Here is a 16,012-nt window from a genome sequence, read left to right on the forward strand (position 1 = left end):
TCATCAACTGAGCATTATTGAGTTAGACTGAATTTTTTATATATTTAAAAAATAAAATGTAAATGACAGTTTAGGTGGTTTTACCATGTCCAATCCAAGAACCAGAGCAATCTGTCAGCACAGGTTTGGTCCACCTCTTAGCGAATATCTTTTCATGACAACCTGAAGTAACCTACTGGATAATGAAAATTATCTTCTGTTACCTAGCTTCTTAAGAGAGACCTTCCAGGAGAAAGGATGTTACACACAGCATTTGCACTATGCCTTATACTCATCACAGTTTCTTCCAATCTTGCCATCGCAATCAAAAAGGAAAAGAGACCACCTCAGACTCTCTCAAGAGGTACTGTAATCTCATTTTATTTTCTAAATTCAATCATTTGGATTTTTAAGAAATACCTTCTGTCTTTACCCTAGTCTAGTAAAGCAAACTCAATTAACTGGAACATTTTTGTTGTGTATGACTTCAAAATATATTTTTAAAAAGACAGAAAGGATTGGTTGATTGTAGGCAGTGAATCAAACCAACTGGCAAACAAGAACAACAATTTGCTGTATTTTTTGCAGAAATAGTGAAGAATCAGCTTGCTGTCTATAACATGGTAATCAGATCCTAGAAAATAATGATTGATTAATATGTCATAATGGTGTTCTAAAAGCAATTTAAGATTTCTCAAAATCTGCTCAAATTCCAAGTCTTCTCTTTATTAACAAGAAAATAATTTGGAATGATTTTATAAAAGGCTACCCAGAAAATTATACTCTATCCCAACACCTGCAACTTTTAGGTAACGAAGTTCTTGCTACATTAAGTCCAGAAGACAGACGCAGTGGTTTTAGACATCATAATCTAGATTTGTCATTGGCTATGTATTTAGAAAACGCTTCCATTTTTGTACTTACTATTTCAGCTTGGCCTAAGAAACAAACATATCTTCATCTGTAAAGAAACACTTTTATAAAGAAAAAATTTTCAAGATTCTATAATTCCAGAAATTGTATGACAGAATCATTTGTCCCTACATGGCTAATTTAGAATTAGCAGTATAACCAAAAAGCACTTGAGCACTATTTGTAATATAATGTGAATGCTGCACACAAATGGAGACCCACAATAGTATAATTTCAAATTCTAAAACATTGACTTGCTTTCCAAGTTCATTTGTTTCTTAACAAATGTATTGAGTGACAGCCAAGTGCCCATCAATATTTACCTAAATTAATTAATTCTACCTCATTTTAACAATCACACAAACAATTTATCTAGAAATTCAGTAGGTTTTTGCAAAGGAAATTAATTGAAAGGAGGAATATATTTCTAAATATAATTTATCACATGTCTCTCTATGTAAACATAATAGTTGTGAAACAGTGAACTCAGTAGCCTTAAAGTGCCAAAGATGAACCTAGTCATTGCCCTTAAAGAACTTCCAGGGCTGAGTTAAGCAGCATTGCTATATCTACAACACAAAGTGTCAACATTCTATATGCTCACTTTTAAATGTCTATTTAAAACTTTTGGCTTATTTTATAAAAATTATATTGAATATGTATAGCATATTTTCAACAACTTAATGGGTCTATTTCAGTTATTAAGGAATTATTTGAATTAAGAAGATGACTGATATTAGCTCAGAAACCCATTATTAAGAATTAATTTATATTTGGCTAAGCCTTTTACCATCTATCGCTATGTAGGAAACAACTGAGAGAATAAGGCTCAGAATGAATGAGGATTAAAGGTAGGGGTGAGCAGGAGGAGTTTGGGTACGGGGTTCAGAGCAGCACATAGAGCCCCTTAGAGCAGAGGGCAGCACCAAACAGTTAAGTAGAGAGACTGGGAAGGAGAAAAGAGAAGAATAATTGGAAGAAGGCAATAGAAGGTTCAATAAAAAATACAAACACACAGTGACCCCAAAAATCCTTCCTTTGAATCGAAAGAACTTCCCAGCACCTAGTCTAGTGCTTGTCATATAGTAGATAATAAATGCATATTAAATGAATAAATAAAATCTCAGAAGACAAGAAAGCATAGCCAGAGCTAGAGATAGAATTGTGGTAATAAACAAAAACCCAGAGGAGAGTTTAAACTCTCTACTATATTTGGCCCGTTGTGATTATGAGAGTGTATAAAAATAATTATAATACAATGTGATTCCCCTACGTTTGCTATGAATGATTTTTTGAGTAGGAATTATATTGTTTTACCTTTGTGTTTCTAGGGCTTAGTGGAGTAAGGCATATAGCAGATGTCCCTTTAATATCTGTGTAACTAAGCTGAACAGGAGCAGAGAATGGAAATTTTTCCCATTGTTAAAGCTTCAGAATTTAATGATATTTATAACAAAAGAGGGAAAACTAAGCAAGGGCCTAGTCTCACTTGCTGTTTTCAGAACAACTTTTATTCTATGACAATATTTAAAACAAACAAGAAAATCTTGGTCCAATCTAGCCTCCAAATATTTCTATTTTCACATTAACTCAAGTTAATTTAATTTTTCTCATCCATAGACAGATATTTTCTGAAAATACTCTGCAATATTTTGGGATATTTTGTGCATTCTTCTCCTTGACAATCTTATTCTTTAATTTCTAATACACATTGCCAACTACTCATATCACTTCTTTAAGGCTAATGGGTTCTCTCTCTACTTACTGCTTTCTGTTCCCCTCTTCTCTACTCTTTTGGGTATTTCTAAACACATGTGTTTTATTGTGTCTCTCAACCATAAAATACCCACATCAGATTTTTTTTCCACGTAAGAACTCAGAGCAAACTTTTTCACATTGTATGCTGACTCAGAAAAGGTCAGTATTTCTTGGAACTCGAGATACAAGGGCACTGTGGAGTACAGTCCAAAGTATTCCTGACAGTGTTACAAAATATGCAAAGATTAACTGTTATTTCCTGTACATTCTGAAAGCCAGAGCTTTTGCATGATCCAGAGATGTTCTTTCAATCACCACTAATCATAACAACATGTATTAAGTACTCAGTAAATTCAAAGCCATGAGCCTTGAAATGTAAAACACAGTATTAAAAACCTCAGTACTACAATCTGAAAGGGCATCATCTCTTCCTATCTAGTTAAAATTGTGAATCCTCTACATTGTTTGTATATGTCAGCGAACAGCTTGGTGGCTTAGTTAAATATCTCTGTAGGTAGCTATCTGTGTATTAAATACCCATTTTGAATCTCATCTATAGTCTTGAGTTAATCCATTGATTTCATTCTTCTATTTCAGGGTGGGGAGATGACATAACTTGGGCACAAACTTATGAAGAAGGTCTCTTTCATGCTCAGCAAAGGTAAAATGCCTCTCAATTTTAATAGATAAGAGAGATACCTTATAAAAGAGCCCAAAACAGGTGTATTAGCTTTTGAAAGGATACCACAGTATTTTTTCTGCTATTGTGTGCTGTTTGGACTAATATAGTTGCTATTAGAATGTTTTTAATAAACAAGAACTCTAAATACCTTTATATTAATTTCTTCATTATCCAACCAAGCTTTTGAATATAAGTTGAATAAACAAACATTATCACTCATTAGGCATTATACAAGCTTAAATAGGAAACAGGTCTAGAGCAGCAATACTTAAGCCTGTCTGATCATCAGAACAATTGGGGGAGCTTTCTTTAAAATCCATATTCACAGTTAATCAGTCACATACTTAGTGTCTACTGCTATATGACTCGCACTGTTCCAGGTTCAATGACCAATTGTGACATGATATTTATCCTGAAAGACTTACTATGCATTTGTGGATGGAGCTGAGAAACATATTTTTTAAAGCTACCCAAGAATTTATAGAAATACCTAAAGAAAATTCAAATACAATACTCTTTAAAGAAGCAGAAAGATCCACTGGATCAGGGCCCACCCAGACGACTTCATCTTAAATTGATTACATTTGCTAAGATCCTCTTTCCAAATAAGGTTACATTCACAGGTGTAGGACTTTAACATATTAAAAAAAAAAGAAAAGAAAAGGAAATATTCCAAATTAAATGAGAATTGAGCAAAACATTGTTTCAAAACTAAACAAATATTACAAAAGGAAGACAATAATCTCATTTCCAAATATAAATGTAACAAACAGCATATTAGCAAAGAATAGCCAGCAGAACAATTAAAGAATGCACCCTGATAAAGCAAAATTGAGTCTTGTACTGCCAGGATAATTCAAGATTAAGAAATCTATGAATTAAAAAAATTTAATATTTATAAGGAGACAATACATACAAGTGTCTCCTATCTCCACAAATGACGAAAACACATTTAATAGAATAAAATATCATGACTGAAAATTTTTTTAAAAACTTGTATTTAAAAATATTAACTTATTTAGATTTATCCTAACAAGGAAATATTTATTCCAGCCCAAAAACAACAACAACAACAAAAAAACGCAATAGCATGCTTACTGAGAAAACAAATAGAAGTGTCCCATTAAAGTCTGGATAAGACAAGGATATTTACAAACACAATGCAACTAACCAATGCACTAACCAATGCAACTAACTATATGATAAAAATTAAAAGTACAAAACTTGGAAAGGGAAAGGTAGAATTACCTTTATTTGCAAATGATGATTGTATACTAGAAAAACTAAAGAGAATCAACAAAACACATCCAGAACAATGAAAATTTTAGTTAAATTAGATGAGAATAAATTAATATAGAAAAATCAATAACACTTATATACTAAACACTTTCAAAGTTTAAAACAACAACAAAGGACTGGTCAGTTAGCTCAGTTGGTTAGAGTGTGGTGCTGATAACACCAAGGTTAAGGGTTTGATCCCTGTACTGGCCAGCTGCCAAAATAAATAAGTAAATAAATAAATACATAAATAAACAAATAAACAACAAAGAAGAAAATATCCCAGACAAAAATATGACAGGAAATGTACAAGATCTATGTAAATCTAAATGCAGTAAGGAAAAAAAATTCACAAACCAATGAGAATGCATATCGTATTCTTGAATAGGAAGACTTAACAACATAAAAATGCCAATTTTTTCTACACTTTAAAATATTTTAAAACAATCACAATAAATAGCTATAAGAATTTTTTAAAAGATGATTCTAAAATTGAAATAAAAAATGGTCATAAATAGTTAGAAACATTTTGAAAAGAAAACAGTAAGTATTAGGCATTTATCAATATTAAGTACAGAGCTATAATAAACCAGTATGTTACAAGTAAATGAATAGAACAGAATGGAGAGCACAGAAATAAAACCATCAAATATAAATAGATTAAACACTTAGAGTGGCTCAATGGAATAAAAAACAAGACCCAACTATACACTGCTGACAGGAGATTTCACTTCACCTTTAAGGACACTCATAGACTAAAAGCAAAGGGATAGAAAAAGATATTTCATGCAAACCTAAACCAAAAGAGAGCAGGAGTAGCTATACTAATATCAGATAAAACAGACTTCAGGTCAAAAAAAAAATCCTTGGTTCAACATACAAAAAGTAATAAATGTGATACACCACATTAACAGAATGAAGGATAAAAACCATATGATTATCTTAATAGATGCAGAAAAAGCATTTGACAAAATTAAACATCTTTTCATCATTAAAATTCTCAACAAATTAGGTGTAGAAAGAATAGACCTCAATACACTAAAGGCCACATATGATAAGTTCATAGTTAACATGTTCGACAAGGAAAGTTAAAAGCTCTGTCTCTAACATCAGCAAGAAGACAAAGATGGCCACTCTCAACACTCCTATTCAACACAGTAACTGGCAAGACAAAGAAATAAAAGGCATTCGAATTGGAAAGGAAAAGCTAAATTGTCTCTTTTTGCAGATGACATGATCTTATACATAGAAAACACTAAGGATGTCACCAAAACACTGTTAGAATTAATAAATAAATTCAGTAAAGTTGTAAGATACAAAATCAATATACAAAAATCAGTAGTGTTTCTATACGTTGACAACAAACTATCAAAAAAAGAAATCAAAGAACCAATCCTATTTACGATGGCTGCAAAAATAAAATAAGATAAAGTACTGAAGAATAAACTTAAGCAGAGAGGTAAAATACCTCTAGCCTGAAAACTAGAAGACATTGATGAAAGAAATTGAAGACACAAATAAATGGGAAAAAAAAATCCCATGTTTATGAACTGAAACAATAATATTGTTAAAATGTCCATACTACCCAAAGAAATCTACAGACTTAATGTAATCCTTATCAAAAGTCCAATGCCATTTTTCACAGAAATAGGAAAAACAATCCTAAAATTTGTATGGAACCACAAAAGACCTGAACAGCTAAAATACCTAAAAGAAAACATTGGGGAAACACTTCAGGAAGTAGGACTGGGCCAAGAATTTATGAATATGATCCCAAAAGCACAGGCAACAGCAACAACAAAAATAAACAAATGGCATTATATCAAACTAAAAAGCTTCTGCACAACAAAAGAAACAATTAAAGAGTGAAAAGACAACCTACAGAGTGGGATACAATATTGTCAAATTATGTATCTGACAAAGGATTAATATCCAGAATATAAAAGGAACCCAAACAACTTAACAATAAAAAATAAATAACCTGATTAAAAAATGGGCAAAAGAGCTGAACAGGCATTTCTAAAAGGAAAATATACAAATGGCCAACAGACACATGAAAAATGTTCAGCATTTTTTTTTGGCATTTCAAAAATGGAAAGCAGTCTGGAGGTTCCTCAAACAACTATAGATAGAACTGCCATATAATCCAGCAATTCCACTGCTGGGTATATACCCAAAAGAATGGAAGTCATCATGTCTTAGGGATAGCTGCACCTCCATGTTTATCATAGCTCTATTTACAATAGTGAAGAGTTGGAACCAACCTATATGTCCACTGTCAGATGACTGGATAAGGAAAATGTGGTATATTTACACAATGGAATACTACTCTGCCATAAAAAAGAATGAAATACTGCCATTCACAGCAACATGTATGAACTTAGAGAAAATTATGTTAAGTGAAATAAGCCAGGCACAGAAAGAGAAACACTGCATGTCCTAACTCAAAAATGGGAGCTAAACAATAAACAAATAACTTTTTTAAAAAGGAAGAAAGAAAGATACAACAATCACAATAATGCATTGAAGTTTCAAAAGGAGGGAACAGAACTGAGGTTACCAGAGACGGGAAAGGAGGAGGGACGGGTAAGGGAAGAATTGGTAAAGGGACATGAAAACAATTTCATTGTATAATGTTGAATATACTAATTATCCTGATTTGAGGATCACATATTGCACACAGGTATTAGTATTTAACTCTGTACACCACAGATATGTACAATCAACTATGTTACAATAAAAAAAAAGTGAAAAAAAAACCTATTGCAAAGCTACGGTAATCAAAACAGCATTGTACTGGCATTAAAAACAGAGACATAGACCAATGGAACAGAATAGAGAGGCTAGAATAAATAAATTCATACTTTTACATTCAGTTGATCTTTAATAAAGAGTTTTAAAACACACGATGGGGAAATGTCAGTCTCTTCAATTAATGGTGCTGGAAAAACTGGACATGCACATGCAGAAAATGAAGTCAGACTCTCATCTCACACCATATACAAAAGTCAACGCAAAATCAATTAAAGACTTAAATATAAGACCTGAAACTGTAAAACTACTACAAGAAAGCATAGCGGAAAACCTCCATGACATTTGTCTGGGCAATGATTTTTTGGATATTACTCCAAAAGCACAGGCAGCAAAAGCAAAAATGGACAAATGAGATTACATCAAACTAAGAAGCTTCTGCACAGCAAAGAAAGCAATCAACAGAGTAAAGAGACAATCTATGGAATGGGAAAAATTATTTGCAAACCATACATCTAAGGGGCTAGTATCCAAAATACATAAGGAATTCAAATAAATCAATAACAAGAAAACAACCCAATTAAAAATTGGGCAAAGGACTTAAACAGACATTTCTCAAGACTTACAAATGGCCAATAAGCACATGAAAAAATGTTCAACATCACTGATCATCAGGGAAATGCAAATTAAAACCAAAATAAGATATCATTTCACCGCAATTGGAATGGCTATTATCAACAAAACAGAAAATAACAAATGCTGTAGAGGATGTAGAGAAAAAGAAACTCTCCTACATTGTTGGTGGGAATGTAAATTGGTATAGTCACTGTGGAAAATCGTATGGAGGTTCCTCAGAGAACTAAAAATAGATCTATCTTAAAAGCCAGCTATCCCACAGCTGGGTATACACCCAAAGGAAATGAAATGGATATATCAAAAAGACACCTGCAGTCCCATGTTCATTGTAATGCTATTCACGATAGGCAAGAGATGGAATCAACCTAAATGTCCATCAATGGAGAAATGGATTTTCAAAACTGTAGCATATATACACAATGGAAAACTATTCAGCTATAAAAAGTAATGATATCCTATCATTTGGAGCAACTTGGATGGAAATGGAAACCATCATGTTAAGTGAAGTCAGGCATAGAAAGACAAATAACTCTATGATCTCACTCATATGTGGAATCTAGGGAGAAAATAGTGGTTCTCACAGAAGTAGAGAGTAGAACAACGGTTATCAGAGGCTGGGGGGTTAGGGAGGGAGGAAAAGTGGTGGACTAAAGGGTACAAAACTATACTATCTACACTAAGTGAATCACTGTGCAGTATATGCATGTATTGAAACAACACTCTGTACCCCACAAATACGTACAAGTAAATGTTAAAAAAATAAGAAGATAGATAAATAAATACATGAATACGTAAATAAATATGTAAATGGGTAAAGGACCTGAATAGACATTTCTCAAAAGAAGACAAACAAATATATTGGGGGAACCCTGGATATTGCTAATCATCATGGAAATGCAAATTAAAACCACAATGAGATATTACTTCACACCTGTCAGAATGGCTCTTATCAAAAAGATGAATGAGGATGAGGAAAAAAGAAACCCTTGTACATTGTTGGTAGAAATGAAAATTAGTTCAGCCATTAGGGAAAACAGTATGGAGGGTCTTCAAAACACCAAAAATAGAACAACCATATGATACAGCAATCCTACTACTGGGTAAGCATCCAAAGAATATGAAACCTGAGTGACCATTAAAGGGTGATTGGCTAGAGAAAACGTGGTATATATACATATACTATTTAGCCTTTAAAAAGAAGGAATCCTGTTGTTTGTGTCTACAGGGAAGAACCTGAAGTTTATTATGGTAAATGAAATAAACCAGACACAGAAAGACAAATACCACATGATCTCATTTATACATGGAATCTAAAAACATTGAATTCCTAGAATGTTTACCATTCTATGGTGGTTACCAGTGGCTAGAGTTTGGGGTATTGGGGAAATGTTGGTCAAAGGACACACAGTTTCATTTAGACTGGAGGAATAAGTTCAAGAGTTCTATTGTATATCATGGTAACAATACTTAATAACAATACTTAATACTACAATAACAATATTGTATACTTGAAGATTGCTAAGAGAGTAAATTTTAAGTGTTCTTGCCACAAAAAAAAATACAAGGAAATGTACACTCGTATTTAAGTAGCTTGATTTAGTTGTTCCACAACATAAACATATTTCAAAACATTATGTACACCATTAATATATACAACTTTTACTCATCAAATAGATAGATACTCGTTAGAGTGCAGCCTTATAACACCAAGGTCATGAGTTTGGATCACTGTACCAGCCAGCTTCACCACCCCAGCCCCCCCAAAATAGATAGATACCACAGGAATTTTTTAGCTAATGAAGTGATATTTTAAATCAGGGTAGGGGAAATAGATTATGTATTCATTAGTGTTAAAGAGAAGTTAGTAGCCATCTGGGAAAAATAGATAAATTTGGATTTATGCCAAAATAAATTACAAAGATGTAATCATAGAAATGAAATCATTAAGGTGCTAGAAGATACTATTGCAAAATTTTATTTCTTTAATTTTTGGAGTAGGGGAGGGCCAAGATTAGGATGGGGCAAGAGAGGTGCCTCTAATGCACCTGGAGGCTCCCCTCGCTCCAGCCTAGTCCTAGCCCATAATATGGCCTTTAATATGGCTTGAGTATGGCCAAGGAAAAAAAGAAAAGAAAAAGCCTAAAAGAAACAACTAATATTCTTGATTAAATGAATTTTTTACGTAACCAAAAACTTATCATGAGCAAAGGAAAAAGATAAAAAACAAAACAAATGGAAAACTGTAGTATATATCACAAGGCTGAATTTCTCTAATATGTATAGTACTCCTATAAATTAATAAGAAAAAGATCAACAAGTCAATAGAAAAAAATGAGCAAAGTATATGATAGTACGTACAATAGAAAAATAAGTAACTCAAATGTTGGAGTAAGATTGACTGTTTTATAAGAAAGTAAAAACACATTAATTTCTCTTTTTTCACCTATTGGATAGAAAAATTTAAAAATTGATAACCTGTTTTAGTGAGAGGAAACAGTTACCAGAGACAATAAAAAACTGCACAATAGATCAGCTTCTATGGAGAGCATATATCAAAAGTATAAATGCACACATTCTTTGACCCAGAAATTCTACATTTGGAATTTACTCACAAACATACCTACCCATATTTATGTGTGCAAAATCTCATATAAATAACAGCATGTTTACATTTTTACAAATGTATATATTTAAAAACAATCTAAACACAAGAGACCGGAATAATTTAAATACTCATGTTTGGGGGGACTAATTAGATAAATTAAAATATATCTGTATAATTGAATATTATACAGAAGACCAATTGAATCATATCTAGGATATGTTAAAAAAGCAAAATTCAAATACATGTTCTTTTGCTTTTCACAAAGAAAGGAATATATACATAAATATGGACCTGCATATGGATATTTAAGAGTATAATACAACATACATATCCATATTCAGGTATATGACCTGAAACCCTCTGGAAGGAAACAAGAAATAGTAACACAGTTTACTTATGGAACATAGCAGTGGAAAGAGAACTTTTTTCTCTTTTTAACTTTTGAGTTTTAAATCAGCTGAATTTGCAATTTATTTCTTTAGAAACTTGAGAATTTGAAAACATAATTCACCAAATGATGCTAAGCAGCTAGGCTTTTACAGGCTCTGATTTTAGACAGTATCAAAAGGAAAGCTACCAAAAGCTACTCTTTCTTTCCACTCAGATTTTTCACAATCTGAAGTGCTAGTTAACAAGGTTTTAGACCAGAGACCACCTGTTTTTATACAATGTGCAAGTTAAGAATGATTTTTACATTTTTAAACTTTCAAAAAAAATCAAAAGAATAATATTTTTTGACATGTAAAAATTACATGAAATTCAAATTCCAGAGTCCATAAATAAAGTTTTGCTCACTTTTTCTTTTTCTTTTTTCTTTTTTTTTTTTTTTTACATATTTTGTATGGCTGCTTCTGTGTGATAATGGCACAGTTGAGCAGTTGCAAATGAGACCACGTGGCCTGCAAAACCTCAAATACTTACTATCTGTCCCTACTGAAGAAGTTTTCAGAGTCCTGTGTTAGAATGTTCCTACTTCTATTTCTGCCAAAAATACTCCTGTGTTTTTACTGAAATGGAATAGTGTCTTGGTTTGAATGTGTGAACAACTCACTCACAGCTAAACTGCTAAACTGCTAAGAGTGCGTGAGTCACCTACGTTCTAAATTTTTTCCTGTACTTTAATTTCCTGGAAATCTGATGCCAAAGTTAGTTTTCCTAAGGTTACTTCTATCTTTTTCCCCTACACGTAGCTGCCCTCATTTCCAGCTGTCGTGCAGATGCTGGGAAGAAATGGTATCCATTCAGGAAATCAGAAAAACTTGCACCCCTAAACTGATCTATGACTTGTGACACTTATATCTACCGAAGCTTGACCAGAGGAAGAGTTATCTAGTAGAAAATTGCTAGGCTGATGTTTAGAAGGTATGAGTTCTAAATCTGCCTCTAAAAACATCAATAAGTATTTTTAGGATTAGTTTTCTACTAATAAAAAGTGGGAATAATATTTCATTCATCAGATCTCTAGTCTGTCTTTTCACCAATAAGTTTGAGGATGTTGGCAAATGCTAGCTTTCTAACTATATTCTAAATCTTAAAACGTAAGTTATAGAATTTATTTTCAGCTGAAATTTACATATATTCCAAGTTTGAGGATTAAATAAAATTATTAACAATTCAAAGTTTGTGTTTAATACTTATTGAGACTAAAAATATTGGGTATAGCTTAGGCTCATGTGAAATGACAGGCATTTTATATATTTCTGTTAACTGTTATTTTTTAAAATGTGTGCTGAATAAGTTTACAATAGAGTCCATCTCATTTGATGCCCATGATCCTCTTGGGATTAAAGCAGCATTTTAAAAATCATAATATATATCCAAATTATAATTATTTTATCTTTCACTATAGTTAATGTTCTAATTTTTCTCTTAACCTAAAGAGCAAAGAAGTCAATCAGCTACCATAGTAACTTCTGCTCAGAGTTAAAATCAAAATGACCCTGAAAAATGTATAGATAGGGAACTTTACTTAGGTTCTTTATTCATTGTAGGTTGGTACAAGAATGAAAGGATGTGAAAATAGTAAAATATTAATATGTTTTTTGAAAAACTTTAAAAACAACAAATAAAAAATCTTTGACTCTTCTCCTGAAATCATATATCAAGTGCTCATTGGGAATGAATATCTTTTTCATAATACCCCTTCATCTCTGGAGACAGAATTGATTTTTATTTATCTAACTGCACTGCAGTTACATAAGAATCACCAGATAAGCTTGTTGAGCTTCAGATGACTGATCCCACCCCAGACTGAGTGGTTCTGGGATAGAGCCCATGAATTCACAGCTCTCATAAGCTACCCGGTGATACTGATGCTGTTGGTTCTGGTGTTCAGTTCACACACTGAATAACACTACTGTGAACTACATTACTACAATATGTAAACCTGAGATTTTTACTTTAAGTCTTGTTGAAAGTACTAAAACTTAAAATCTAATTCCACTGTACATTTTGATTAAAAGTTAATCACTTGGCTTAACTCCACTTTCTTTGTTTAGTAACAAGCCATTGATGGTTATTCATCACTTGGAGAATTGTCAATATTGCCAAGGTAATTTTAGCTCCTGAGATCTTATTATGTTTCCAATATGAAGTAGAAAAGTGACCTGGTAAGAGTAGCTAAGAAGGCACTCAGCAATTCCTAATCAAGAGGAAAAGAAAAAAAAAGACAACTGCCAGAGTACCACCCTTTTACTAAGGTATTTAAAGAATACAGTGATTGTTAGCAACCTACTGAATATACTTCTATTATATGCTGTTTGGAATTTGATATTCCTCTTCTTCCCACAAAAAAATGGAGGGGGGTGAGAAAACTTTCTAAAAGAAGTTTTAACCAATGAATCAATGAGTTATGTGAAAATATAAAACTAGTGCATTAATTGATGTGATTATCCTTTGAAGTCTTCATGGACAGACTCTCATTGCTTCCCTATGAGGGATAAAGTGGCAATAAGCCAATGAACTATTAACACCCAGATTATAGGTGCAAGAAAAAAAAGCAAAATATTAGCTTTATTTTGCTCTGTTATATTAAAGATGTCTTGATCCTTAAAATTAACTGACATTTTGTTTTCTCCCACAGCACTAAAAGAAGTATTTGCACAAAATGAAGAAATACAAGAAATGGCTCAGAATAATTTCATCATGCTGAATGTCATGGTACATGAGCTCTACAATATTTTCTTAATATCACAATTTAATGAGAAATTTGAATCCCTTTTTTTCTATTTTTAAAACAAAAACAGCTAAGTAGTGGTTGAAACAGAATGTCATAAAGAATTGTAAAAGGCAAACATATACAATTTACTGAAAATTTAGTTTGCATAAAATATCTTTGAAATTGTCAAAAATAATCCAATCCAATAACATTCATATTTTTCTTCTCCTGCTAGCATGAGACCACTGATAAGAATTTATCACCTGATGGGCAATATGTGCCTAGAATCATGTTTGTGGGTATGTGTGTAGTATCATCTCATCAGATTTACAAAATTAATAGAATCTTAGCATTCTTGCTTTTATTTCTTTTTAAAAGGCTAGTTCAAGTACTATTCTTTTTAAAGGAAGTCATTTCTAATCCAATCAGTAACAGCTCTTGGTTCTACCATCAAAATTCACTATATTAATAATTTGTAACTTTTAAATATTTTAAAAAGCAACTTAATGCTATTAAATCAATATCCCAATGTACTTTCAGTACAGAGCCCCAAACTGGATTGACAGACAGCTGTGACACACTAACAGGAGAATTCAGGCTTAGTTCTCAGTAATCTACATGTATGAAAACTAATTTTGCTTATAAATTTGCTTGACATTAGTTTTAGAGTAAGAGGAAAAATGATGTAAGAACATGTTAATACTTCAGTGATTTGTTTTTTTTTTTTTTCTTGGCAGATCCTTCTTTAACAGTCAGAGCTGATATAATTGGAAGATACTCTAATAGACTGTATACATATGAACCTCAGGATTTACCAGTATGTAAGTCTTCATAAACTACCTTGATCAGTGGTACTAGCTGATCCCTGATGGTTTGCTAAAAGGGTTCCTGATTCCCTGGGTCAGTGCTTCTCCACAAACAGTGCAATCCACAAATCAGAATGCTGGGTTTGATGGTGTTTAAAACGTAAATGCCTAGCTCCCACCAAAATCGGAATTTCTTGGGCACCTCAGAATCTACTTTAACAGGGATGCCTGAGGGTCCATATGATAACTGAATTTTGAGACCACTAAAAGAAATATAGTACACATTAAAATGATACCAGTCTTAAGAGAGAGTTCATTCTGGTGTCAGAGATTACATGCAATTTCCTAAAAGGGTAATAATGAAATCTTTTTGCTTACCTTTAATTTCTATACACAAAAATGTACAGTTTTACTTAGGACTTTAATCTATTTTTTACAACATTCACTATCAATTGCATGAAATAAGAAAACTATGCTTGCCAGTTCCAGCAATACTAATACAAAATGATCAGTTAATAAAGATACTCCCTCAAACCCCTCTGATAAAATTGTTTAACATAAAGTTGATCAACCAGCTCTGAATGGTCTAATTCCTAAATTTAAATGTACACCTTTAGCATATTTTTTAATGTCACAGATGAATCCCCATGTTTTTAAAGCTATTACTTTAAATTGGCCAGTTTCAGATTCTACAGTTATTATAACATTTGATACTTTCATTTACTAATAGCATAACCTATGTTTACCCTTTTTTCAGTGATAGAAAACATGAAGAAAGCATTAAGACTTATTCAATCAGAGTAGTAAGAGATGATAGAAAAATGCCTTCACTTCTAAGAGGTCAAATCTCATGAAGAAAACCACTGGCTCATTGACAAACCCTAAGTGTGCAAGTATATGGATTTTGTAACATTACTATTTAGATTTTTTAATGTATTTGCAATATTCTTACAGAAGTAAAATGATATTTTAATAAATTTGTTGAAACCTGAGCATGACAATGTAGTAGTTTGATTTCTGCCTGCATCAGTAGCAAAGAAAGCTTATCAGAAGCCAAGAGTCATGGTGGAGATAGGAGGACCTAAATAAAAGGTGTCTATACTCGTTTTCTCACCTCTCAATCACTCCACCAACTGATCTGATTTTAATTCTGCCCTCTCCACTCTATCGAACCTGATAGGTTAGGTCTGAAGTGATCTCCACATTGCCAAAGCACATAGATGCATCTCTGTGCACTTCTCTTTTTTTTTTTTTTTTTTTCTTTTGACTTTTTCCGTGTCCGGCAACGGATCGCAACCCTCAGTGTTGCCCCCGTACCGGACCGCGGACCGGGGACCGGCAACGGGATTGCAACCCTCGGCGTTGCTCCCGCGCCTCGCTCAGCCAGTGAGCAGGAACCGGTCCATATGTGGGATCCGAACCCTCGGGCGGGAGCGCTGCCGCGCTTC

At 32.8% G+C, this 16,012-nt stretch overlaps 1 protein-coding gene across 1 annotated transcript; it reads left to right on the plus strand.

The window, feature by feature from the left end:
* The first annotated feature begins 237 nt into the window (after positions 1-237).
* AGR3 (anterior gradient 3) lies at positions 238-15,368 on the plus strand. Its single transcript, XM_008585672.1, has 7 exons — positions 238-343; positions 3,247-3,310; positions 13,100-13,152; positions 13,684-13,760; positions 13,994-14,057; positions 14,496-14,579; positions 15,322-15,368. Exons 1-7 carry the CDS (start codon positions 238-240, stop codon positions 15,366-15,368), a joined length of 495 nt encoding a protein of 164 aa, XP_008583894.1.
* The last annotated feature ends 644 nt before the right edge of the window (positions 15,369-16,012 follow it).

Source organism: Galeopterus variegatus, unplaced genomic scaffold (assembly GCF_000696425.1).
Source record: "Galeopterus variegatus unplaced genomic scaffold, G_variegatus-3.0.2 Scaffold3663, whole genome shotgun sequence".
Taxonomy (NCBI): domain Eukaryota; kingdom Metazoa; phylum Chordata; class Mammalia; order Dermoptera; family Cynocephalidae; genus Galeopterus; species Galeopterus variegatus.